The 26,191-nt window shown below is 41.4% G+C and overlaps 2 protein-coding genes across 4 annotated transcripts; one reads left to right on the top strand and one right to left on the bottom strand.

Moving 5' to 3' along the window:
* Positions 1-60: 60 nt before the first annotated feature.
* Positions 61-10,122, top strand: FASTKD3 (FAST kinase domains 3). 3 transcript variants are annotated; one of them, XM_076330316.1, is made up of 7 exons: positions 61-95; positions 750-2,213; positions 5,416-5,501; positions 6,104-6,266; positions 7,539-7,608; positions 8,930-9,044; positions 9,834-10,122. In XM_076330316.1, exons 2-7 carry the CDS (start codon positions 779-781, stop codon positions 9,951-9,953), a joined length of 1,989 nt encoding a protein of 662 aa, XP_076186431.1. In that variant the 5' UTR covers positions 61-95; positions 750-778; the 3' UTR covers positions 9,954-10,122. The 3 variants fall into 3 exon arrangements, with proteins under 3 accessions (XP_076186431.1, XP_076186433.1, XP_076186432.1); XM_076330317.1 differs by lacking the exon at positions 61-95 and adding an exon at positions 561-580; XM_076330318.1 differs by lacking the exon at positions 8,930-9,044.
* A 1,362-nt stretch (positions 10,123-11,484) lies between these two features.
* On the bottom strand, positions 11,485-21,185 carry CFAP90 (cilia and flagella associated protein 90). Its single transcript, XM_076332244.1, has 3 exons — positions 20,961-21,185; positions 17,212-17,328; positions 11,485-13,529 (listed from the first exon to the last, which is right to left on the bottom strand). The coding sequence occupies exons 1-3, from the start codon at positions 21,159-21,161 to the stop codon at positions 13,350-13,352; spliced, it is 498 nt and encodes a 165-aa protein (XP_076188359.1). The 5' UTR covers positions 21,162-21,185; the 3' UTR covers positions 11,485-13,349.
* Positions 21,186-26,191: the final 5,006 nt, after the last annotated feature.

The following is a 26,191-nucleotide window of genomic DNA, read 5'->3' as shown; positions in this document are numbered from 1 at the left end:
GAGGGAAGGCGGTGGCTGCCGGCGCCCGGAGGTACCCGCCGGGCGAGCGCCGGAAGCTCCCGGCAGCTCCCGCGCTGCCCGTCATGGCGGCGGAGGTGAGGCTCCCGGCGCTCCCGCAGCTCGTCTCCCGGCACCGCCGGGTGCCCCCAGCGGCGGAGGGAGGAAGAGGACGGAGGGGGAGCGACGCCCCGAGCCGTGGCAGGCTGCAGTGGGCGCTGGGGTGGGAAGGACACACCTCGGCCCGCGGCGGGCGTTCGGGCCCTGCCCGTCCCTCGCCGCTCTCGGCGGAGGGAAGCGTTGGGCCTGTGAGGCGGAGGGAGCGGAGGGGCCCCGCCGGTGCAGCCTAGCGCATGTCAGATTCACCCATCGCCCCCCAGCGAGGCCCCCCTGGCCCGCTCCAGCCGCGGGTAACGGCGGTGCGCCTCTCTGCTGCCCAGCGCCCCCGGCCCGGGAGGGTAAAGAGAAGCGCCGTCGTGCAGTTCCTGCTTGGGGAAACGTGTGTCGTCGTCCGTCCCCGTCCCCCCCCCGCAGCGTCCTTACGGAGGCGCGGGGCAGAGATGCGTTACAGCCTCTCACACAGGTCTCGCCGCTGCCGGCAGTTTCTTCTCTTTGCATTGCCTTGCGCTGGTGGTCGTGGGAGAGGGATCATCCCAGTCGTCTCCAGTCGCTAAAGGGGTTTTTTGCTGCATTTTAATGACGCTTACACTGTTTTCCAAACTATATATTTATATGTATTTTTCTTCCTCTAGGTGTCTTTTGAGAACCCACTTGATCCAGTATGGCTTTGATTAGCCGAAAAAGTTTCCAGTTTTATTCATCCAGCACACCAGCAAGCAGGTCCATTTTGATGACCCTAAGCAAAAGGTTGAGCTTTATCAGCGGGCAGCAAAAGCCCCAAAACTGTAGCTCCATAGCCATGAGGATGCTATGTTTCAAAGATAAGTCTCAGTATATGTTTTGTAGAAAAAACCATGTACAACTGCGGATACAGTCTCTTTCTGTTAATGAAACTGTGCATCTTTGTGGAGATACTGGGAGCAGTCCTAAATCTGATAAGGGGTGGATGGATGAACAACTGTTTTTCAAGAAGTTGAACAGCCTTTGTACATCGGCAGAGGTTTTTGACTTTGTTAGCTCTCTGGAAGTCATGTCTGATACTATGGCATCAGGAGCCCTGCAGAGGATTTCTGAAGTTGAGGTGGATGACAGTGGTCTGAAAAACCCTGAAGGAGTGTTAGAGAATGAAGTTTTCAGGGCATTATGCTTCCAGTTTGAGTTTAAATCCTCAAAACTGTCAAACTCTGGGCTGCTGAATGCATTGCAAGCATTGATCAAACTACGTATAGATCCCCAGAGTACACTGATGGCAAGCTTGCTTTCAGAGGGTGAGGAACGGCTTGGTAAAGGACAGTTGACTGTTAAAAATCTATGTGCTCTTGGAGAGAGTTTGCTTGAGTTGGAAGGCCCAAGTTGTGCGACTCTGGAACAAATTGTGAACCACATGCAAGAAAAAGACATTGAGAAGTGGAGTCCTAGGGAAATGGTGATGGTTTATAAGATGCTGCAGGTGACTGTCAGGGAAGGGGAACAATGCCAAGACTTGCTAAACAGAATGAACAGTGTCACTTTAACCATAGTTTCCCAGCTAAGCCCAAAGTTCACAAGCATAATACTGAACTCACTGGTTGTTCTTCGTCAGACTCGGGCAGTTCCCTTAGTGACAGCACTGTGTAAGCATTCTGTGAAGCACATTCCGTATTTCACAGGTGATGAACTGGTAAATATACTGGAAGCCTTCCTATACTTTGGACATCGTGAACAAATTTTTACAGAGGCACTGGAAACACATGTTCCCAAGTCCATCTTTACCATGCATCCTCAAACAGTCAGCAAAGTCATGCAGTATTGCTGCCGAAAGATGATCCTTTCTAAGCCCATCTTTGATGCAGTGGCAGAAGGTTTCATTTCCGATGCTGACAGATTTACCACTGACCAGATTGCTGAGTATATTATACCATTTGGGACTCTTAACTATCTCCCTCCAAGTGCTTCTTCCTTGTTTAGGAAGCTTGAAACCGTACTGCATACTCGCTTTAGTCACTTTAAGCCTCACACCCTGCTGAACCTGCTGCACTCATGTGTCCTTATTCAACATTATCCAGTAAATTTTCTGCCAAAAATATTTAGTCCCTATTTTCTGCAACAGCTTCAAGGTAAGGAGCAGTGTTTCTCTTGCTACGTTCCGCATTTCCTTCTATTACATGGTGTGTCTCTTGTGAAGAACCCATTTGTTACCAAGTACGTCTTTCAAATCAACAATGACCTGATTAAGGTGACTGGAGAACAGTGATCAGGAGGCCGAAGATTGTTGCTTTCTTGTCACAGTTGCAGTTGTCTTTCAGTTTATATCATTTAGAGGAGTTTGAAAATTGCCCTGTACAATCTTAAACAGAGATTTGAAATGCCTTCAGAGTTTTATTTCAGTTAATCCTTCCGCTTTTCTAAAAAATACTGACCCTCTGTTTTTTCCCAGCTGTTTAAACTTCTTTGCCTATGCAGTGACCGATGTGAATACTCACTCTGAAGTGAGGCTATGTTACTATGAGACTGGTAACACTAGGAAGGCTAGTGAGACTAGTTATTATGGAACTAACAAGACTGAGACCAAAAGTGACCAAGTATCATTTTAATGACAATGATACTTGGAATGATGTATGAGTGATGTAAAATATAGTTTAGTGATTCTGGGTTCATTTTTCTCTAAATTGTTGCCACATGAGGGATGCGGCTTAAAGGTGGAACAGTGAGTCCTGAGACTTGACTTTTATTCTGGGTGTAGCCGCCCGTTTGCTTTGCGGCTTTGGGAAGTCACTTCACTTTTCTGTGTCTTTTTCTTCCCCCACAATTGTTTGCTTTGCTTACTTGGATCTCAAACTCCTTAGGGTTGGGAGTGGCTCTTAGGCATTTTACTCGGGGACTAGCCCAGGGGAGGATGTATTTAAAAAAACAATAGAAATACTAGTAGTACTGATTGTGAAGCTAAAATAATTACCTTCTGGTTGTGCACTGCTGGTTAGATTTAAGATTTCGCTGCCTGTCTTTAAAGTTAAATCCTCCGTGACTGTGCATAATCCTTATTTCTGGGTGTCTTCCTAAACACCCAAAGCACTCTCTTCCTGAGTCTCTAAGGGCAAGGTACACAATCACAGTTGTCAGAAAACCTGTTCATAGCCTTTAAAGTTGGGACCAAATTATAATATGCAAGAAAAATTACAATAACTGTTCCACAGCTTACTTACAATTGTGTTACTAGCAAGCTCACCTATTACTAGAGAAATAGTTCATTGTTATATTTAAAAAAAACAGTCTAAAAATCCTTATAAACTTTGGACAAGATTAGTACAAATTCTAGTGAGAAGTGAGGTGAAGTGTAGCATTGGGACAAAAAGAATTTAAATTACTATTATTGATAAGGATGTGTTACAATTACATACACAGAATTTGTAAATCTTGGGCAGTACAAAATGTGTTTTTTTAAATACTGTTTTGCCTTATGATTCAAATAAGGTCCATTGCACGTAAGTGATTCTAGTGCTTTATTCCTTACCTTCTGTCAGGCTGCGTCGTGTCCAGCTTATCAGGTGGGGGTAAGGCAGAACCAGGTATGGACTTCTGCTGTCATCTCTACTCTTCTGTTCTTTCAGGATAGGGATTATTGTATTATATTCTTGCTTTTAACTTGGTTGTATTTCTTTTTCATATTGTATTATGATCAGCTTGTGAAAGCTGAAAAGGGTAAATGGATAAAGCTGAAAAAATTAATTTGCAGCGCATAATTGTTGGCTTCATTAAAATAGAAGTGAGATCTGAACCAGTGAAATGTAACAGCATCATAAATGTAAGCAGTTAAGGATAGGCTGGTATGGTTTTTTTGATTACCTAGGTAAAAATGTAAATTGAATTCTAAGGCTCACATATGTTTTAACAAGTCATAAAGATTGGTGCTTCATCCTGGTTTTTAAATTACTTTTAATCTAGAATCTGATGTGGTTATGTGATGCTTCTTCCCACTGGCATCCTGTCTGCCAACTACACTTCTCTGGTGGAGCCTTCCTGTGCCCATCTTTGTTCCGTGCCTTGAGCTCCTTTCCTTTCCACCTCTGAGCAAGCACTACAGTCCCATCCTTGGCCCTATGTCTTACCACACTGAGGAAAACTTTACAAAATTTAAAAATCTACCCCATGGCTTATCCCATCTTGCTTAGGAGATCTCAGCCTGCTCACCCACTGCTTCCAAGACTGTCTTGTCTGCAAGGGCTGCCTTCACCTCATTGTTTTGGGTTGGTTTTTTTTCCCAGTCTAGTAAGTTTCTAGAACATCCCCCGTGTGATAGCCTGTCCTTGGCTGTAACTATTACACAATCCAACGCTTTTGGACACAAACCTATTATGAACAACACAGTTGTAAGCGATAGATCATAAGTAATTCTGTATTAGATAGTAAAGCATATTTAGCGGCATTATAGGGATATGTAAGCTACACCAGAAAGATGAGTGACTTCTCTAGGTCTCAGCTAAGATTGCTCTGCTAATAAAACTATATAGAAGGTCAAGTTTTCAAAGTGATTAGAAACTTTGGTCACTCTCAATTTTTAGTTGTTCAACATAAAATACCTTAAGAGGTTGATTTTTAGGAAGCAGACATTCCTCATATCCTAATAAACAGATTGTCTTTTAAAGTTCTCAAGCTGATACTTTGAAAATGAGAAACCTCACAGTACCAGTTACTGTGAATATGTTCTTTTAAATCAATATCGAAGTATTCCACTAGAGCGGTCAAAGTTCAGAACAGGAACTTGAGAAGATGACCTGCATGATTAGCATCTTATACTACATCAGGATTTTACCATTCTGTAATAATACTTTGCATGTAAGATGAAAGATTCTTCAAGTATACGCTTGTAGAAAAACCTCCAGAAATTTTTCAGTATTATCTGCTATTTTCAGATAAAAAAAAAAAAGTGAGTGAAACAATGAGATCCTGGGATTATAACTTGGGCAGAGGGGGTTGTAGGAATAAGGAAATGGGATATTTCTCCGAGACCTCAACTCAAACTTATTCCTCCCTGTGGAACGTCCTGCATCTCTCTGATCCTAATTTTTTTTGTGAAAGAGTATGACAGTCTTAACTAAGATCTTGCCAGTTGTATAGTTTTTTTTCTGTTGATGATATTTCTCTAAATCATTTCCTCATTTTTCTAACTGTCATTTCACAACTGATCTTTCTGTTCATTCAAACAATGATCAAGGATGATAAGAATCAAGTAGCTTTTCTGCGTGTTAAACTGAATAGCTTTTCCTAACTTCTGCATGATGGTTGAAGGTACACCTGAAAGCCTGAATATTTTTGTTTCAGCTCAGCCACCTGGTTTGGACAGAACTGTTACCTCCCAGCTAACCCAGCTTTTTCTGACTGTTGCCCTGGAGTGCCCATTTTATGAGGTATGGTACATATGCAACCAGAACTGATGTTAGCAAGAGGTGATAAGGTCATTAGGGCCCTCTTGATTATTAGTTGAAGACTGTCTTTCCCATAAAAACACTGGAATTGGACAAAACAGCTTTTTTTTTTTCTTGATGAAAATACGAAGCATTTCTGCCTGTTTGATTGACTTGATATATTTGTATGTTTGACACAATTGACTAGCTCTAAGTTAAAGTTTTTGAGTATTTTGAGTATTTCCGAGTACTTTTCCAACAACTATGCCTTTTTTATGTTTGACTTGTGAAGTCTTGGAGAACAAAAGAGATCAGGCACTTTGATGTTGGCCTGGCTGCAGAGGAATGGAAACAGTTGGGCATTTCTCATGAGTGATGCGTTCAGTGTGATAGCATGGAAGCTTGCTGAGGATATTCTGGTGGTTGATTTTTTGGTTTGGTTTGGTTTTTTGTAAGTTTGTAGGAGATCGTACCTCAGACTGTAAGTCTCTCAATAGACATGGCTTTGAAATGCACAGAATGCATTTTGCTACATTAATATGAGGTAGCAAAAAATGTTATCTCCCTTTTTCTTTTCTTTGATTTGGTTTTCTGTCATTATGTAGGGTCCCAAACTCCTCCCAAAGTATCAAGTGAAGGCCTTTCTCACACCTCACAGTTCCCTGGATGTTCACCTCCTCAAAAGGGTGAAGACTGGATTACTTTATTTACTGAAAAAAAGAATATATTTTGCATCAGAGGTATCAACACTATGTTTCTATACAGTTGGTAAGTAACATTTCTTTAGATTAATAATAAAATGTGTACTTATGCTGTCAAAGCTTTAGGCTCAGTTATTTTCCAGAAATAAAAATGATTTTATTCCCTTTGTGTGTGTGCATTCTGAGTTGTGCAGTTGTGGAAAAAGTAAACTGGAGTACAAAACTCCGTAGAAGGTCTGAAATGAGGAACCATTAAAGGAACTTTAAGTAAATCCATTCTCAAAGTGGGAAAGAAGAACAGGGAGAGAAAAGAACTGCAGTAGTACTTGGCATTTACACAGCCAGTCTGCACTGAAAATAGCTGCTAACTCTTGTATTCTGTGTTTTTACTATCAGCTCCCCTTTTACTTATCCTGTAAACAATTTGTATAATGTAAAGCAAAATGAGGCAATGCCATTTGCCTGATCTCTCTGCTTTGGTGGTGAGTAGAGAAAGGGAGAGCTGGAAGGTTGTCAGCCCCCTGCCCTGCTCAGCTGGGCTCCTCTCCCCTTAGCAAGAACTGTTGACTACATATAGTCAGTGGGGGTTTGTGGACTGGAAAAGAGGAGTGGGCAAAACAGCGTGTTTCATGTGCCAGGAAAGGAAACTGAGAGAAGGTAATGATGAGGAAAGATGTGTGCCCAGGAGGGGTGGAGGGTAAAGAAGGTGTTGAGGGAAGGGTCTCTATTTAAAAGACGAGTAGATGAGGCACTTAGGGACATGGCTTAGTGGGTGGTGGTGTTGGATCGACGATTGGACTCGATGATCTTAGAGGTCTTTTCCAACCTCTATGATTCTATGACATCATAGGGATGGGGAAAAAAAAAAGAGAGAGGGATGACTCCAGAATTACTCTGCATTTCAGCTTCCACATGGGGTTGAAGTTGGCAGGGTGTAGGTCCCAAGCCCTGCTTGCAGATTGACATCATCTATAAAATTGGGGAATTAGTGAGAAAAATAAAAGGGGGGGGGGGGGGGAGAGAGTCTCTCCCCAAGGCCCTCAAAATTCCAGAGACCCTAGCCAGCCCAGCAAAGTGCCATTTAACAACATTATGGGTTTTAGTGGACTTGGAATACTACTTTGCTGTTAACATTATGAAAGGCTGAAGTGTTACTAATTATCGCTCATTTGTGTTAAATAGTCTATACGCATCTTTTGCAAGCCTCTGTGATTCAGAAAAAAGTAATACGATAGTACTTTAGTTATTTTATAAAACAATGAACTGTAAGAGGATGAGAATTACAGTAAACAGTTTGTTATATGAAATGAGTTTTAATGTCACTTTTCATCTCTACTAGATATTGAGATTAAATTAGATGAAGAAGGTTTTGTATTGCCTGCTGCCCAATGTGAAGAGGTACACAGACGGTAAGAGAATAAAAGAAACCACTGGTAAAATATTAACATTGACAAAGAGCATCTGGGGTGAAACCCCAGCAAAACTTAAGCTAATTGGAGTTTTGCCATTGACCTCAACAAAGCTAAGGTTTCACATGGAAACCATTGGCAAAAGGATGATGTTGGCAAAATTAATGAACTGCACTTTTTCCTCATTATTTTGCTTCCTGACTATACAGTGTCAGACAATTAATCTCTTTACCCAGTGACAGTCAGGATCAAAGTGATCCTGATTTGGCTTATAGTAATGTATTTTGATCTTCCATAATTAATTTTCAAATTAAAACCAAATTAACTCTAATTGAGCGTGTCTGCATAGATTTAACACAGTTTAAGCCAGTTTGAGTTCACAAATTTACTTCTGTGAGGAATCCTGTGTAATGAGGATATTTGCTACAGATGCTGGTTTTACTGAAAAAGGCATAGGTGTTTAAAAAACATGTTAAACGAGGATTATTTTGAGAAACCTTGGATACAAAGTTAAGCAATCTGCCTGTGTGGTATTTGCGACTGCACTTCTGTGGATAAAGCAAAAGTGTTTGAAAAGGTTATGTTTTCTCCAGCTTAACCTTCACAAGACTCACAGAGTAATATAGGTTCTTTCAAAAATCCCATGCTTAAATGTTTAAGAATGGGCTTTGATTTTTTTTTTTTTAACTACAGCTTTCATGTGTAAATAAGGTCACAATATACTTAACATACTGAAAATTTAAGCAACTTTTTTAAAGTGGATATACAAATTTTGGTTTAAGTTGATGTGATTTTTATCACCAAGGAGAAGAAAAATAGTTATAATCCATGATGCTGCCAACCATATGTACAGCTTTAACTTAAACAGATTTAGTTTAAACTTCACTTTAACTTAAACTCTAACAGGTTTAACAGGTACACTAATAAGCTGAATAAACTTAGCTGCTGAAGTGTTTTCAAGCTGAGACAAGTATTTTGTATGTTTTTCCTTCTAGAAGAATTCAAACCAGCTTACCTATAGTAGCATTAAAAATATCAAACTCTTCTTAACTTGTATGGTAATTTTTGTTCAGAGCATATAAATACGCTTTTCAGATCAGTTTCACTAATCTTCAGGCTTTCCCCCTACCACCCTTAAATTGAGTGATTTAAATTGTCCTGAAATAGGTAACTCCCATCCTACAACATGTAATTCTAGGAGGTATTAGGGAGTAAGAGGGGAGGTACTGTCTTATGCTTCTTAGGAACTGCAGTACTTGTGGTGATTAAAGTAACTGTTTGGGGTTTTTTTTTTTGATACTACACTTGTGCTTGATTTTAGAATTGCCCTCTGTGTTGATGGTCAAAATAGATTTTGCATTAATAGCCACAATCTGCTGGGAGAAGAAGCTATTAAACAGAGACACCTTCAGTTACTTGGTTATGAAGTTGTACAGGTAAAGTCTAAAGGCAGTGGCTTGCTTTTGCTCTGGCTAACAAGCTAAGTGAAAAATGATTATTTTGTAATACTTAAAACTGTAGTTGCAATTACTTCGCAAGGCAGATGTAGTCTTGTCCTTTCTATATTATGTTCTCTCTGCCTAGCTTTTGCCTCTTTGAGGGTGTTACAGAAATTGCTTTTTCTTCCTTGGATCAGTTAGCGTGTTCTGCTTGTGTTTTCTGCCAAATAGTGGCTGCTTGAAAGAGTACTTCTCTGCAGTGATTAAGGTTCAAATCTTGACTTAAAGGAAAATGTTGTCTAAGAGTTCAGTAGAACTGGGATTTGTAATTAAATACTTTTAAAAAAAGATCTGAATTTGGAGTTTAAAAAGAGGAGTTAAAAAAAAAAAGAACTGCTTTGTACTGTAAATAATATTTTCACAACAGCATATATCCTTTATCTTGCATGTTGAATTAATAGGGGTATTTTTATCTTTAACCATACTTTGGACCAGAACAGTTACTTTTAGATTTTTGAGGTTTTCTTTTCCATTTATAATCACTTATCACATAAGCCTAACTCTGTTATATTTAACTTAGTTTGAATTGTAATGGATATCACTCTTTGTTTTACAATAATCTCTATTCAGGTGATTTACAGATCAATAATACTCTTAGGATTAAATGTTTAATTTTAAAACTGACAAATCTTTGATGTGTAATTTTATATCTGCTTAATGAACATCAGTCTTACCCAGTTGTTTATTAAAAGGTATTTCCAGCAATCATTTTTGTTTTGTTTCCAGATTCCATTTTTTGAGACGGAGAGTCTACAAAATTGCAGAAAAATGGCAGAATATCTACACAAAAAAATCTTTCCTCATACGTATGAGAACTCAGCTGCTGACACTGGAGAATACCACTAAATCGCAGGTTGACCTCCTATATTATAAAGTGTAAATATTGTGCATGGAAGAACAATTCTGTTTTCTAAATAACTCCACCTAAGATAATTTGAGCTTCTGAATGTGAGACCTTCCAATATTTGGAACAATTGACATGTAAAGAGTAATAAAGAACAACATATTTTCTTAAGTTTTGTGTAACTATTTATTACAAGTTAACAGTTGTAAGTGCCAGTCAGTGCTGCGTTTCCTTTGCATTTTCACTGGTTCTAACTCACAACTGCAAATGGACAGATGTGACTATTCAAGGATACTGGCTGGTGCTGAATGTACAGAATGTGCCATGCTACCTACCAATCAGGGCTTCTCTTGACAGTATAAAAAGAAATTGTGCAATTTACTCATAGCTGTTCGTGTGATTTCTCAAGTGTTTCATCAAACTAAAATTTGCAGTAGTTGCACAAGCAGTATTGGCTTATTGCTCATGGTTAAGAGATGCAGAGTCCTGTTCACTAAATAGCAATGCCTTACAGAAAATGAGAGCGTTTTTATTAAAAAGATTCGCTTTATTTTGTAAAAGAACAGCTGCCACAGGGTAGTGGACTTGCACAGCTGTCTCTGTGGGGGCCACCCTCGGTTCTGGATATGTACTATTTGTAGTTTTGTCTTTGGTGGCAGTTTTAGCTAGACTGGCTAAATAGGGTCATGTATGCGCTCCAGCGTTCCTTCAGTTTACAGCCTGCCATTCGAGCCTAAACTGAAACTCATTACGCTCTGAAGCTCTGAAGAGCTATGTCCTGTGCAGTCCTTTTTTATGTACGAGTATGAATTCTGGCAGAAGGGTGGAACTGAGAACTGGAACCAGTAACCACTTCAGCTGGAATAAGCATGCCCTAACTTGGGTCAACGTGTTGCTTTACAGATGGACGAAGGGAAAATAACATAGCCTTAGTTCCAATCACATAATGTATACTTGATGAACTGCTGTGTAAAACACATTTTCAGGTTAGCTTGTGCATCCTGTCCTGTGTGGAATTATTATTTATGAGTAGCAAAGCAGAATTCCCAGCATCGCCTGGTTTGATTTTAACTATTATGATTTGATACAAAAAAGGTGAAACTTTTACATCCTTGAAGTTCTATATATTTCACCAGTAGATACAGAATGTGGCCATTTTTTCCTTCCAAGGCTAGTGTTAATAATTTGTGAGTTGCGGGTGTCCGCCAATTGTCCCAACAATCCCTGGAGATTTTTGGATGCAAAATCCAGATCCAAAATATGATTTACATTGTGTCACGCTGTGCATTCTGTTCATGTTAATTTGTTGCATGTATAAAACCCTTACTCACAGTAGTATGTCAGCACTGACAGGTGAGGGAGCACCAAGAGGTAATGAGATACTTTCCAGCAGTGTAATAGGAAGCTTACAGCACATTACTAACCTAACAGTTGTCATCCTAGCAAAAGAGAAATTGAAGGAGAATGACTGAAATGTCTTTGCTGACGTTTATAAGGAACTTCTCCCTAAGAAGAAATCGTCAAGGTATTTTTTTGACACTAACTGAGCACTGAAGGGAAAAGTCAACCACTCAGAACTGAATGAGAAACAAGTAGTAAGAGGAACAACCTGTGAAAAGCCTTCAAAAGTGAGGAGTGATGAGAAGGGACTGAAAGAGAAGGGGGTGACACGTGACACAAGCAAAGAAATCAGAGAGGAAAACTGATACTGGTGTGGATGACTCGTGCTCCACGGTGGAAGTGAGCTGGTGATGCTTATTTCTCACACAGGCCAGAGGGTGGTGGTGTTCTCAAACAGATTTGATTTCCCGTAGTTTTTCAAACACAGATGGTTTGTAAATATAGTAAGACTACTTAAAAGGAGTAATTTGGACTGACTGTCCCAAACCAAAAATAACCTGTCTAGAATATGGCCATATTACATCTCACTCTTCACTGCTATACATTTGGTACTGATTTTTGAAAAAGCATTCTGGTATTGTTAGAAAACATTTCCTCACTTTGTTCTTACTGTGATTCATTTAATGCTGCTGGATTTACGAAGTATTTACTGTTGAAAAGGAATGTAGCAGTTACTGCCGTCTTGTCCCTAGCTCATTGAATATAGAGGAGCTTGCAGGTCATGAATAATGAAAGTAATAAACACCTCTCGAAATGGGCTGCTCTGTGTGCTCTGCTTCTCACATCATGCCAAACAAGTGCTATTGATTGCCTAATTTATGACTTATCCAGGTCCCAGATTAAGAAGTTCTTTGTTTTTATTATTTTTTACTAGGAGACTGACTGTGGTCACAGATGATACAGGTTTCCTATGTGTGAGTACCTGACAAAACTCAGTGTCAGTCAAAGCTGTGGACTTCCAGTCCTTGATCTGGTATGATCAGTCTGGCTGTTGTTCCTTTCTGAACAATGCTGTCTCAGCTTTAAACAACAGCAGGATCAATGGCTCTTGAGAACCAAACTGATGCATGCCCCACAGGAGATGATCCTCCTCCTGAAATTACCCTATAACTTTAGTACTGGATTCAGTGAGAATACAAGGCACTAAATGTTTAAGCAGGTTTAGACATTTACTCTAAACATGTTTTTTAAATGACTACTGCTCAAATCCTTGTGGTTTTTCCATCCTTTCTACCAAACTATTTAGTGCTTGTTCTCCTAGTATTACTTTTTTTTTTTCTTTTTTTCAGCTTTGGATACAGAACCAAAGATGATTTTTCTTGTGACACTCTTGAACAGATCAATCCCTCAGACACCATTCATATAGTGAAGGTCAGTGAAATGGATGTCTGAAATCCAGATTTTGTCTATTTAAATGCTAAGTACTCAGAAGTTCCCTTTAACTTAATTTCCACTTGAATTCTACTGAAACTGCTAAGCACTTCTCTAAGTCAGACCATTTCTTTACTTGCCCATTTATGGGTAAGCACGTCCATTTTGGAAACTCTGGGTTGAATCCCCAATTCAGCTGTTGTGCAGATAAAATAACACCTAGCAATTTTGTAGCAACACTGTAAGGATTAAGAAGTCAGTGACCTCTGATAACCTTGAGGAGCAAGCTCGCTTAAATGTTAAGTCTGTGAATAGTTATGTAGAAGCATTGCCTAAAATAGCAGAGACATCTGGTGACCCAACAGGTCTCATTTCCAGTCTTGCTACCTAAAATGTTCAGCTCTTGCTGATGCTCTTCTTCATGAGATTTTTATGAGACTGTAAGGAGAAGACATGCATTTGCAGTAGCAGGAAGAAAAGTACAGCTGCTATTTATCCCATTTTTAATCCAAATCATTCTCATTAACTAAAAGGTAGAGGAAAAGGCAAAACCACCATATTGCTTTTTGATGCGAGGTGGGGTTTTTTCCACATAAATGTTGCTGGTAATGACAGGTACAAGAGACTTAGCATGGATCCAGGCTTGGAGAAGGTTTTTCCAATAAGCAGGTGATGCCATTTTTCCTGTAGAATTCTTCCTGCACATGATTAATCCTTGCATGATCTCTGATCGGCTGCTCTATGGGCTTATTTATGCGTCTCCCATACTCTGAAGATGACAAAACAGCGACAGGTCTTGCCATTTCCTGTGAAAATATAAAATTCTCCTTATAAGAAAATCACAGAGCGAATACTTGGCAGTTATCTACTGCTAAATATGCTCTGGCCAGGGGCAAAACAACAGACAGAACTGTACAGCATCTGCTATACGGATGTATATTTATTTAGCAGTGATCTTCACTCTTACTGTCCCATCCCTGACCTAGTTTTTTATGTATATTAATAAACCATGAATGTATGACTAGATGATAAGATACGGAGCTGTGCCATGAGTTACTGTGGACTGATAATTTTTTACACACTCACACACACATGCATACACGGAGGCAATTACCATGTGATTACTGGCAAACTAAATGCTGTTACTGGAAAGTAGCACAGATTTTATTTTCATTCTTATTTTTCTTGTACACTGACTTGCATGATTCCTTTGAAAAATAGGAGAGAGTTAATTTGTATCCCCTGTTAAAGGAACACCTACCCTATTTGCACAATTCAGTGAAACCACTGCATGAAAAAAATCAAAGCCTAAAGAAAAACCATGAGCAACCACTAGTCCATGCAAGCTTTCCCTGAAGGATATAAAGCATATACTACTGTATTTTTGCACAATGAAAGGTTTTACTAAAAGTGCTTGTAGCTGTAAGATTACAGAAATAACTGCTCTGCAATGATGGGAAGTGGACTTGGTGGAAAATAACCTGACCAAGGAAAGATTATTTATTTTAAGCTTGTTCTTAGTAAACTGCGCTTTAAGTGACTGTGCAATCACTCTCTGCAATCTGCAGTTCCTTCCCGTGCTACAGCAATGGGGAGCTCTGGAGTCAGAAGGGAAAGACAGGATTTGTTTGTTTTTCTTTCCCTAGCCAAAGGTATCAGGCTGCTTGTATGTTTGCGCACTGGCTAACACGGTAAGCCTTGGTCCCCAGTGTGTTTACTTAGTCTTACGATATAAATAATATCTACAAGGACAATCAAAATGCGGATGCCACACCACAGTTCAGGTGCAAACAAATGACCTCTTTGCTACAACAGATGCAAGTCTGAGCCATATCAGCACTTATGATAGAACCCGTGAAGCACATGAGCCCCTGCATTTCCTGTGAGGATGCAGGTGGGAGCACAGACCCGAGGGGTCTCATAGCAGGGCAGTCAGATGTGAGACATTTCCAGACTCATGGACAAAAGTAGATCTGAGATTCTTGGGAAGATGCTGGAAACACTTTTTTAAAAAAAAAAACCACCAACAGAAAAGCCCACTCCAAAACAACCATTCATCCCCAACTCTCCCCCTACCCTTCCTGCCTACCTTGCTCCACCCCATTAAAAGCTATTCAGTACACCAACTTACAACCCCACCAGAACAAAAATCAAGTCAAGAAGAGTGGCAGGCAAAAAATAAGACCATTTCCTCCCCACCCCCAGTTGTGGATAAATGTTGAAAAAGGAGAAATGACATAACCTTTGTACCATCAAGAAAGACTTTGCCAGCGATATAGGGTTTACAGTGCTAATGACGGGCAGCAGTATGTAATTCTGATAGTTCGTGTTCCCTTTAAGTAAACGAGATTCAGTTTTCAGCATCCTTGGTAGCACAGCACTGACTGTGCACAGTGGCATTTCATCTTTGTGGGTTCAGCATTCAGCAGACTTCAGATTTTCCAACAGTTGGCTGGGAAGCATCCCGCTACACGCCTTCTCAGCGTGTAATTCTAGCACTGTTAACGCTTGAAATCAGCAATGGCAGCCTTGTACAAACACTCTGCTGCAGTCACTGTGCTACGTGTAGCTAAACCAAGTATCTGTGACTGTACTGTTGGATTCCCTGGGTGCACCCAGGCTCTCTGCAGGAAATGAAGGGCTTGCTTGCAGTGGTTTGGTTTTTTCCAGTTCAAGGAAAGGAGTGTACTGTGGTGGATTCAGCATGTCTCCTTTCAGTGTTGTACTAGAAAGACACCGATTGTGGCCTTATTTATTATGTTTTAATATCATTAATTAATATCGTTGTTGTTATTATTATTATATAAAGTCTGTGAGGGCCACTGAGGTAATTAAAGAGTAGGAGTTGAGTATGTGACCTGCACTTAGTTATGGGTAAGTCTGGTGTTGGGTGTCATCACGTGCAGGAGGATCACGTTGTAACATTTAACAGCTGTGGGCTTGATGTGTCTCCATGCTAATTAAAGAGCTGGATTAAGGGACACCTGTTCAGGCAGGGTCCCTGGAGTGCACTGCCCAGCAGAGCTGGTATGAATTCTGGCCCATACGTGTTCGCTTTAGGAAGCAAACTGGTAGGAAAGTGAGCTTTGCTGACACTGAAAGGACACAAGAGCTCAGTAAGAAACCTTAACTCTGCGTTGATAAACTGTTTCTACACAAATTTCCAGCTGGAGGTTGGGCTTGGTATTGGGGGAGGGGGGTTGGCTTTGTTTTGTTTAAATAAAAAGGCTCATTTTTAATTGGAGTAGTCATTTACATGGCTTTTGGCCTCACGCAGATTTGCAGTTGAGTTACTAGGCATGAGCAGGTGATAGTAATGGGCATTCCTGGGATTCCTTTGGGAGCACTTAATACTCCCTGCACTGTCTGATAGAGTTGAAGGGCATTATGGCTATGCACTGAAATGTCTGGCATATATAGCTGCTAGTGAGAGGGATCACAAGCAGTGGCCTTTGTCCCAGAATCTCAACAGTTTTATTACACAGCAATTACAGTAATTTTAACTTTTGTCTCTCTCTTCCTTCTTCCATCTCTATCATATATAATCACCAACATGGGCAGCCATTCTTAGCCTACTCACCTCTTTACATCCAATGAACCCATCAGGATTTTGAGGCCATTAACACACAAAGGTTGCACTTCATTTGGTTTTTGACAGCCTCTGCCTCTGTGTGTGTGTGTGTATATAAATATAAATATATATACACACACACACTTGTGTATGTATGTGTATTATTCAGATGCTGCATGGAAAAATACATATTTTTATATATGTATATATATTACAGTATTTCTGTCTTCAAGGCAGCTGTTTAGAAACATGGCTGCATACTTCCTTAGCTATCAGGCTGCCAGATTCTCCTGGCCTCGAATGCTTTGCCCAGCCTTTTCCATGGTCTTCTGATTGACCCCTCCTTTGCACTAGCTCCCTATGAATTTCCTTCCTGCAGGTCAACCTGGTGTAAGTTTGCGTAACAAACTCACCAGCTTCAGAGACTTGGGCTCTCTCAGCAAATGCTGGTGTAGGGAGGGTGGATGTCAGAGGGCAGTGGTTGAGTCAGGACCCCTGAATCCAGTCCTCTCAGGGAGAAGAGTTTTCAAGCATCACAGAAACAGCTGCAGGACCACCTGCTCACCCAACTTTCGAGGGGCACAGATGGTTCAGGAGTCACTCTCAGTGACGCTGAAGCTCTGTAACAGAGGGTTTGCCTTGCTGTGTGTATCTCTTTCCCCATACTTTAACTTGCATTCGGCCTGTCACCTGGATATCTACAGGATGTCAAAGAGCAGGAGCTAATTCAGGTGTCTTCACTGGCTAATGCTTTTTCCTAAACCTCCAGGCTGAGGACAATGATGTCCTCCTTCCAATTCCTTTGATACCATATAGGTTGCATTATAAAGGGTAAAACAATGGCTATAGTCTCCAGCCATGTCAAAAAGTACACAATATCTTTAACAAAGATAATTATGAAATTATCAAAGGGTTACCTCCTCATTGATGTTAAGACCACGACTCTTTGCATGTTCTCTGTCACATCGGTGAAGATTTTTGTTGTAACCCTCTGGTCTTTTAAAAATGGAATCATAATTGGAAACATCTCCTGTCTTGAGAAAAGGGGAAAAAATGGCTAATTCGCAGTATTGCTTAACTTTACAGGTTACAGAATATATGTAGTCTAATCAATACTTAATAACTCAATACTTAATACTTAATAATTAATAACAGTGCACATATTGCATTAGATGATGGCAACTGTAATAATTACTGAGCTACCATTAGCAAATTTGGGTCACTCCTTTGGAACAGTCTGCAATAAAAACACCTAATGACGTGTGGTATCTTTTTAAAGTCTGTTCAGCTCTGAAATTTCCCTTGTGGCAATTTACCTCAATTTTTCCCTGTAATCTGCTGTAACTTTTGGAAATTTAACTGCTTTGTTTATTTGTTTTACTGTTCTGAACTTTATATTCTCCTTCTTAAGTTCATAAATTTGTCAAATGATCTGGCACTGTAATGTAAAAGGAAAGCAGGCAGTTTCATTTGGAATGAAAAAGACAAAGGTATCCTGCAGCGGAATCACCATTGAATTTCTGATTAAAGTGTAATTGAAAAGAGTTCAGGAACATGCCACAGTGGTAATCCTGTGATCCAGCAGTATGCATGTATCTGTCACGTATGAAAATACAGCACACTCCAAGCCAGGCTATTACTGTATTTATGATACCTGTTGACATAGTTGCATCCAAATAAGCAACATTAAAGATCTGATCTGCTAACAAATGCGTCTGTGAAATCCAATCAAGAAGTTCTCATCAATGGAATCAAAGGAATTTCAAAACCAAAAAAGTTTCCAAGGAAAGAAAAGCAAAACCCTCTGTTGAAATATGCTGTCAGTTGTTAATGAACTTCCATTAAAAGGTTCATATTCTGGTAAACATGTCAATTGATCACTGGTTTTGTGCATGGCTGACTACAAATTTGAAAAATTGTGCCTTTTGTTGGGCTTTTTTTTACATCTAATTTTTCAGTGTGCCCAATTTAGCCTTTGAAAAACTGTTGTATTTTGAGTCTTACAACTTACAATGTTATCCTCCAAAAATAGCCAAGTCAGGGCAGGTCAAGAAGGCTATAATGGTTCCATTAAAAGGAAACCATAGGTAAGAGTGCTAGTGAGGCACTGCTGTAACCACAGACTTATTTTGGAAGGGTATCTCCATTATTTGGTTCTGCCAAGAGGAGAGGTGGTTTCATATTTAACCTATTCATCCCTTCATTTCTCAGAAACCATCAAATCTTACAGAATTTCAGGCACGTTCAAGAGCATCCTGCATGTGATTTGTCACCTCCATTATTATTATTATTATTTCTGTGCTTCCTTGCTTCTCCTTTCCTCCCCACACTACCAGTTTCATTCAGAATTTTAGTGGGCGTCTAATTTGTGCTCACCACCGGGAATGTTATTTGCGCCTTTGTTTTTATTCACGTGGCATTATTTGTCCATTATTTGTTACCTGTCTCAGAGCAGATAATTCATTCTTTCTGGAACTCGCAGATAGATAGCCAGCCTGTTATGTTAAAAACTAGCCCTGTCCCAGATGATCTGTTTAAGAACTTCTGCCAGATGTGTAGAGGCAACACTTCTGTGCTCAATATACTGATAACGTTTTGCTGTTGTTTCTCTTTGTTGCTAAATGCTGACTCAGTTGGCCTAGGTGGTGGTGGTGGGGAGCTGTTTCTTAAACCCATCAGAGCAAGTGAATCACGCAGAGCAGACAATAAATTTGCACTCAGGGTGGGTACCCTCTGTGTGCTGCTACTAAAGCTAAGCACTTTGCAAACATGCATTAATATTCCAGACACACATAAAATAGGTAATAGCTTTCTCCATGTCACAGAAGAGGAAACACCACGCAAACTGGCTACAGTAACTTATGTAAAGCGATCGAGGGAGCAACTGTCAGCCAAAGGATTAAAAGGCAGGAATTTCTGGCTTCTGGCCATGTGCTGAGAACATCTTCTATTTCTCTCCACTTCAGTCTCTGACACACAGTTGGGTTTAGGTATTTAAGCTGCAAAAAGGAATGACATTCCTTTTCCTGTATAAATAAAAAATTTAAAATGATCTAATTCCTTAATTGTGTAGAAGAATGGGTTGAATCTGCTACCTCCCCTGTGGCCGAGGCCTGTGCTGTGAAAAAAACTATTAAACAGCTGGTATCACTTTTTGTTTCCATGCCACTGGAGCAGCATTTTCCACAAACCAGGTCATCGGGAGTGTGAAAGCAGACTTTATATTGTAAGCAAAAGCTCTACCATACGGTTGCTAATTCTGCGCAGATTGGATGGACTGCGAGCTCCACCAGCCCCAAGGGCACCACGCCAGCCCTCTGACCTGCCCTAGCCTTACTCTTGTTGTGCTCTCCCTACGGTGTTTTGTTAAGCATGGCACTAACTGTGCCTGCTCACCTTTGGCTCAGAGCACCTTCCCAAGGTAACGCTGAAATCAACACGAAAGAGTCTGAAATTACAAATCTACTTGTCTTTTAGCAGGGCCACCCAGTCGATGCTGGAAATGGGTTTTGCTGTTCCTTTAACGCCCAGTGCTGTGCTGTGGTCTGCACTCTGACCACATCCCAGGGCCACGCACGACCTGCAAACAGGTCGCCAGTTGTCACTGCCCAGTGCTCTGCACATTCAGCAGCCTGTCACTTGGGTGGGGAGGGGATTCACCGGGTCTATTTATTGTTATAAATAAATATATGTTGCCATAATATTGCTATATTACATTGATATAATAGACATTTCAGAACTTTTTAATGTTTTTTTTGGGGAGCGAAGCTGTTAAGTTCAATGTCTCATATGACTCCTTTCAGAGAGAGAAAGGCTTGCTAACTAGGAAGCATAGCCCAGCTGAGGCTGAAGGTGTAAGATTGTTTTAATTTCTGATTTTAAATATGAAGACAGAGAGAATGAGGAAAAAGGGTGATACAGTGCAGCAGAGAGTGAGGGGTGAGGCTCCCTGCTAATCTACTTGAGTTACTATGTGTTAAGTGTCAGTGTAACACCTTCAGAAGCATTCAGTTATCAAGGCATATATTGATGTTGTTTTGAGTAGCTCTCTCGATTTTCTTTATTAAAGCTGAGCACACAGAAAATTTGTGCGATGCACATTGAAAACCTTTTCCCTCGACTGAAAATGGAGCAGTTTCTTATTAAAAGGTCCCCGACAGTGTGCGTTACCAGAAAAAATACAGGTACCACATCCAACCCTAGCAACCGATGATGCCTTTCCTAGTGTTCCCCCTAAAGACGTCTCACATTTTGGTGATACCATGTGGCCTGTTGGTCCTTAATCCTTGGCAAACCATGTCTCTGCCTTCTCTTGCCATCCAGTGAAAGACATTACCCTCATTTTCCATCCACAAGTAGCAAACACCTGTTACACTTCGCAAAGGCCTCTTAAGATAAAACCTGCTATTTAGGCATTAGATAGCCTAGTTAGCGGCTAACACGCAGCATTTCCGCTGGCCTTTGAAATAGTAACGGGATATTTTAGACACCCGCCTGACCAGGTCCCTCATGATGAGGGCCGAGCCCTTGTACAGGGACTGAGCACAATGTCATTACGCTGCGCAGAAACCCACAGCGAAGGCTTGTCCCTCCAGACCCGCCGGGCCCTGCGAGGCTCCCTGGCTCTCCGCCGGCTCTCCCCGGCTCGTTCCCTTCCCTCCCTCACCTTGGCCTCCCGGTGGAAATAGCTGAGCTCCGGCGGCCCTTCCCGTCTGGCCGGGATGCAGCTGAAGGCGGACAGGGCGGAGAGGGGAGGCCGCCGCCTCCTTCCCGCCGCGCTACCGAGTGTCTCCTCTGCCCCTTCTGACCCTCCTCCGCCCGGGGCCCCCAGGGCGACCGGGGGCGCCGCCGGGGCGGGGGAGGCCATGCTGCCGGGCGGCCGCCGTTACCCGGCAACGCTATGCCGCCGCCCGCAGGTCGCCTGGCGGCCCGCGGCGAAGGGAGGGCCCGGGCCGCGGGGCCGAGGCGGGCAGGGAGCCCCGCAGCGCCGCGAAACGGGCTGCCGATGCAGGGAGCACCGGGCCAAACCCCTCCCGGGCGTGACCCGGAGTCTGAGGCAGCCTGACAGGAACCGACCGCCGGGCGCGGCTGGGCCCTAGTGGTCGCGGCTACGGGGGGCCCGGGGCAGCTCTGGGCGTTTCCACAGAGTGGTGTTAAACCTGGAAGTGTGGATTTGCGGACACCTAGGCGTGAGGTTTTGGGCCCAGTTTTGAGCAGCAGCCTTAGGGCCATCTTAGCGGGCAGCCTGACCTGCGGCCCGGCCCGGGGCTCCAGTGCCGCCCTCCCTCACGGCCGGCTCCCTGATCCCCTACTGTCCTTGGATGCTGGGGAAGAAGGTTAGAGCAAAGCCTGGCCGAAAGGGACTGACTTTTTTGCATGGTTGGCTGCACTAATCCCAAAATCCCCTTTTAAGGGGAGAGGTTGAATAAAACCACAGCAAAATGTGGAGTTTCTACCAGAATGAGGATCACGAGTCTCGGGGAACTCGGGGTCTCTTCGTTCCGCGCCTCCTCGCCCACTCAGGCACAGGTTTTAACAGGCTGTTCAGCCATTTCAGGCAATGCGGTTGGAAATCTCTCTCACACATAAACACTCGTGTTGGGGGCACTGAAAGTAAGCGTCTCCCGGATGCAAATCTCTAACAACAGATTGCCTCTAAAACTGCTCTACCTTGGTAGCGCCTGGCTCCTAGTTTTGATATTCACCTCACAGTTATCCTGCTTTATTACATACACGTAACTACGCTTACTGTTCCGCTTGGGGATCTGTGACTAGCTTGGTTCATTTTACCTTTCTTTTCTGCAACCACAGTTGCAGAACTAATGTGCCGAAGGTACAGCATTACTGTTATTATTGCTACTAGTATCTTTTGGCAAGCACTTTCACAACAGCACTCTTCCAGGCATGTTATTTTTACTGAACATCCAAGATTTACTTACAAACCCCCCCCCAACATTCAGGGTACCAGAGATCTTTGCAACCAATTATTTTGGGCGTCATGGACCCATGCAATAATTCCGGTCTACTGATATAAAAGTCCCATCCCTACTATATAGCTGCCGCTCTCCCATCACTAACACAGTGAATAATGTAGCCTCTTGCTTCTTCTCAAGTGCAGTGTGGAGGTATTTATATTCTACAGTCTTGGGTGGGTGTTCTTTTAATCATTTGTGACAATTCCCATCTGCTTATCTAATAACGTCCCTCTACTAATTAGGGTCCTCTTCTTTCTGCAGCATGGGCCAAATTAGCGCAGCGTGAGGGAGCAGTGGAATTGAAAATCCAACAGCTGCCTTACATCAGCTTCCTATGCAGAAACATGTTTGCCACTGTGCAAGTGCTTTTTTGTAGTTTAGTCCGAGCACCACGAGATAGCAAGCCCATTTGTAAAAAGCAGCTCAGCTGAAGCTGCAGCTATAAATAGAGCAGCAAGAAACCGTTGGCCAGAAATCTCAACTAAGCTAGGCAAGTGCTCTGAAGTCAGATCTGAAATGTTTCTCCCCAGTTTTCCTTCTACTGTTCATATGTACCTCATTTTGATTAACATTTAAGATGGCATTAACTGAATTGCACTGTCTGGATGCAATTCAGATTGTCAGAAATACTGCTGGATGCTTGTTACAGATTTGTCCTAAACCACCCATTTGAAATAAATTAAAATGATGGTTTTCAGTTCATTTTTCCTTCCCAATGAAGCTATAAATCCCTTTAGAATTATTTGAATTTTACAAAGGCTTTTTCTTCCTGGTCACCTTTTGCAGACTCTCCAGAAGCAGGGTATGAACGCCCAGTTTTTGTTTTTGTTCCAGTTACAAGCAGACTTAGATCATACACTGCTACTATGCTCCTGTTAAGTGTTCCCGTTACAGAGTAGCACTGGAGGTCAGTCTGTTTCCTTAGTAATTTAAATATGAACACGTAAACAATTGTGGGAGGGCGATGGAGCAATTTTAATCTATATGGTTAAAAGTAAGCATTCAAATACAGCTGAACTCAGACACCAGAGTGTTAAAAGTTGTTTTGAATTCAGTGTCTTAAGGAGGAGAAGTTCAATTGCCTGCCTTTTTAGGGATTAGCAATATCCCCCTCAGGTTCCACTGCTAAGGTTCCTGAATTTCAAATAAGTTGATATGTACTTTTATAGTCATAAAGGTGTCTGAAAGGTAGGGTCACTGTTCTGAAATGTCAAACTGGCTTATGGAATAACTTTGCAAGAAAACTCCTAAAAGGAATTTGTGAAGCAAATGGTAATGGGGGCGGGGGGGGAACGGGATGGAGATGACGATGACAGGGGGATGGAGATGGGACAGACACAAGAGGACAGATGACACGTAACTGGACAGGTCATTGATACTCAGAAAAACCACAGTAGCTGTTTTCTTACTGCATACAAGCTGATGTACCTGTTTCAAACTCATGTCACTTAGAGCTGAGATGGCTAGCCTCAAAGTAAGGCTTAGCAATTCCATCTCCTGTCCTTGCTGTTTGACCTCAACATGTATCAGATTGTGGTATGTTCCTGACCCTCAGCTGATCCACGAAGGAGAGACAGCCTTTGCCAACAAATGCTGCATCCGATGGCCCTTGAAAAAGAGGCTGAAACAAAAATGGCTCAAAAACTCTGTCCCCTTTCCACTACCGTAGCTTTGGTCCAAGCCAGTCGTTTCACACAAGTGCTTGTTTCTTCCAGACCCTGAATTAGTGACAGACCGCCCATCTCAAACAGGAAGGCTCTTCAGAAGTTTTCTGAAGGAGACGGAGACAACTGTACATCACCTGCAGAAGTCAGCACACCTTTTGCAATCTTCAGGGGTTTTCTTTCTTCATGAGCTGCTCAGTAAATTTTTAAATTTTCCCCGAATATATCTCATTTCAAATAATTCTCTACACAATTACCATGACTGAGCCTTGGTCTGCAGATTGCAAACGTTTCCTGGTTGGCCTGTGACTACAATTTCAACTGCTTGACTGGAGAATTAGGCTTTTCAAATAACTATAATTATTTTTATTTTAATAATTTAAAAACAATTATTAAATGATAACTGGTTAACTGATATAATTTCAATTATTATTTGTATGCTGACTGGTATCTGCTGAACGGATATTCCAATTCACCGAGTCAGATGAATATTCTGTTCAATAACCCTCTTGGTAAGTAGAGTAATACACAATTTTATACATGAGGTGGACATTAGTTTCATAACAATTGTTATTTGCAACACTGTTTTGGAATGCAAGCATGAAACTTTCTAGTCCAGGAATGTCAATCTTTCAAAATACTTCACATGCATTTTTTCCTGTCAAAACTGAGATTTTCATGAAGAGCATCTCAATGGCTACATATTTATTTGAAAAATGCTCCATCAAAAAATTTCAAACAATTCTTGGCGGAATCTTTGTTTTGAACAGTGGCATCCTACAACATAAAGGGGTTCATATCTTCATAGTTGCAAACAGGAGTAAAATATCCGAACTAAATTGACCTGAATAATTCCTGCCCCTAAAGTTGAAAATGTTTAAAATTAATACGTAGCAAACTTTAGGGTGAACCAGCTACAACTGATTTATACACCACTTTTGAGAAATCCACACAAATTTGAAGTACTTCAAGGAACAAAAATACTCTCTTAATTACATGTTTTATTTAAGGCACATATATCTCATTCTACATTTGTACCTTCCCCAGAGTCACTCCACTATTTTAGACAAGAAAGGAAAAATAAAACTAACAAGCCCTAGTCTTAAAATTGTTTGGGGTCCGCTTGTAAAACGTACTGAAGGGTAGTATCTAGGCCAGGTGAAGGAGAATCTGCTATCTGAAAATGAAAAATTTATCTTCATACAGAAGTACAACCAAAAGGAAAACGACATATCAAAGGACAAAGTAACCATTGCTTTTAACAGTAAATCTGCTGCTATATAAAGCGTCCTGACAACATAGCTGGTTTTCTGTCCTGATATGAGGTTCTGAAAACAAAACAGGACAGACTTTCAACAGCTCTACCTTCAGATGCACACAGCTGTCGCTTTAGAAACAAGCAGGTTGAACTCCTACCTGTGCCTCAGTAGAAAAAGGGAAGGTCTGTAGATATTTTACAAAACAGAGGAATCATAAAAGAATATAAAGAGAATAAAAAATGCTTTTCACACAGCATAAATATGATGCTAATGGCTCTTTTTAGAAAGAGCAGCTAAATAGCATTAATTTACAGGTAATCCCAACTACTTTTGTAGTTAACAAAAATATCTGCAAGTCTAATCTTTCTTCCTGTCCCTTGGTAGCCCTCCATAAATTGGAGCAAAGCATGGATTTTGAAAAAGAAATCCAGCAGGCTCCCCAGGTGTTCCCATTTGGATTTCATTTTCCCAGTCCACAGTGAATCACTCTTACATTGGCCTTTCGGCCGCTGCCTCATGGTGTGAAATACATTTGCACTGTACTTTTGGAAGTCCCATGCTTTGTGGTTCGCTAGCGACCTACGAACTATGACACCAACATGGAAGGCGTAGAACTTGAGCCTTACTGTGATGTAGAATATATGGCATCTCGAATACTGGTTTGTATGGTTATCATAACGCTTTTCAAGTTACACACCGATATGTGAGCAGTGTTAGTTATATCCAGTTATTGAGGCAGATGAAATTGCTGCGGGAGAGGAAGAAAGAGGATACCAGAACTCTGGGTCAATCCAGACAGGGGAGAAATAAAACAGTATAAACAGTAGATGTAAAATGCATTGGAAGACAAAAAGTATTTATTGGATACAAATAGCTTCTCGGCACTAGAAAGATAATAATAATAATCAGTAACTGAAGGCTGGAGAGAGGATGGTATGCACCTTTCTTTGTCTGGGCATCATGCTGCATGTATAATCATCTTTTACCCGCTTTCTTGTT

This window comes from Aptenodytes patagonicus, chromosome 2 (genome assembly GCF_965638725.1).
Source record: "Aptenodytes patagonicus chromosome 2, bAptPat1.pri.cur, whole genome shotgun sequence".
Lineage (NCBI taxonomy): Eukaryota > Metazoa > Chordata > Aves > Sphenisciformes > Spheniscidae > Aptenodytes > Aptenodytes patagonicus.
The sequence above is the reverse complement of the archived record's forward strand: the minus strand, read 5'-3'. Positions and strand labels throughout refer to the sequence as shown.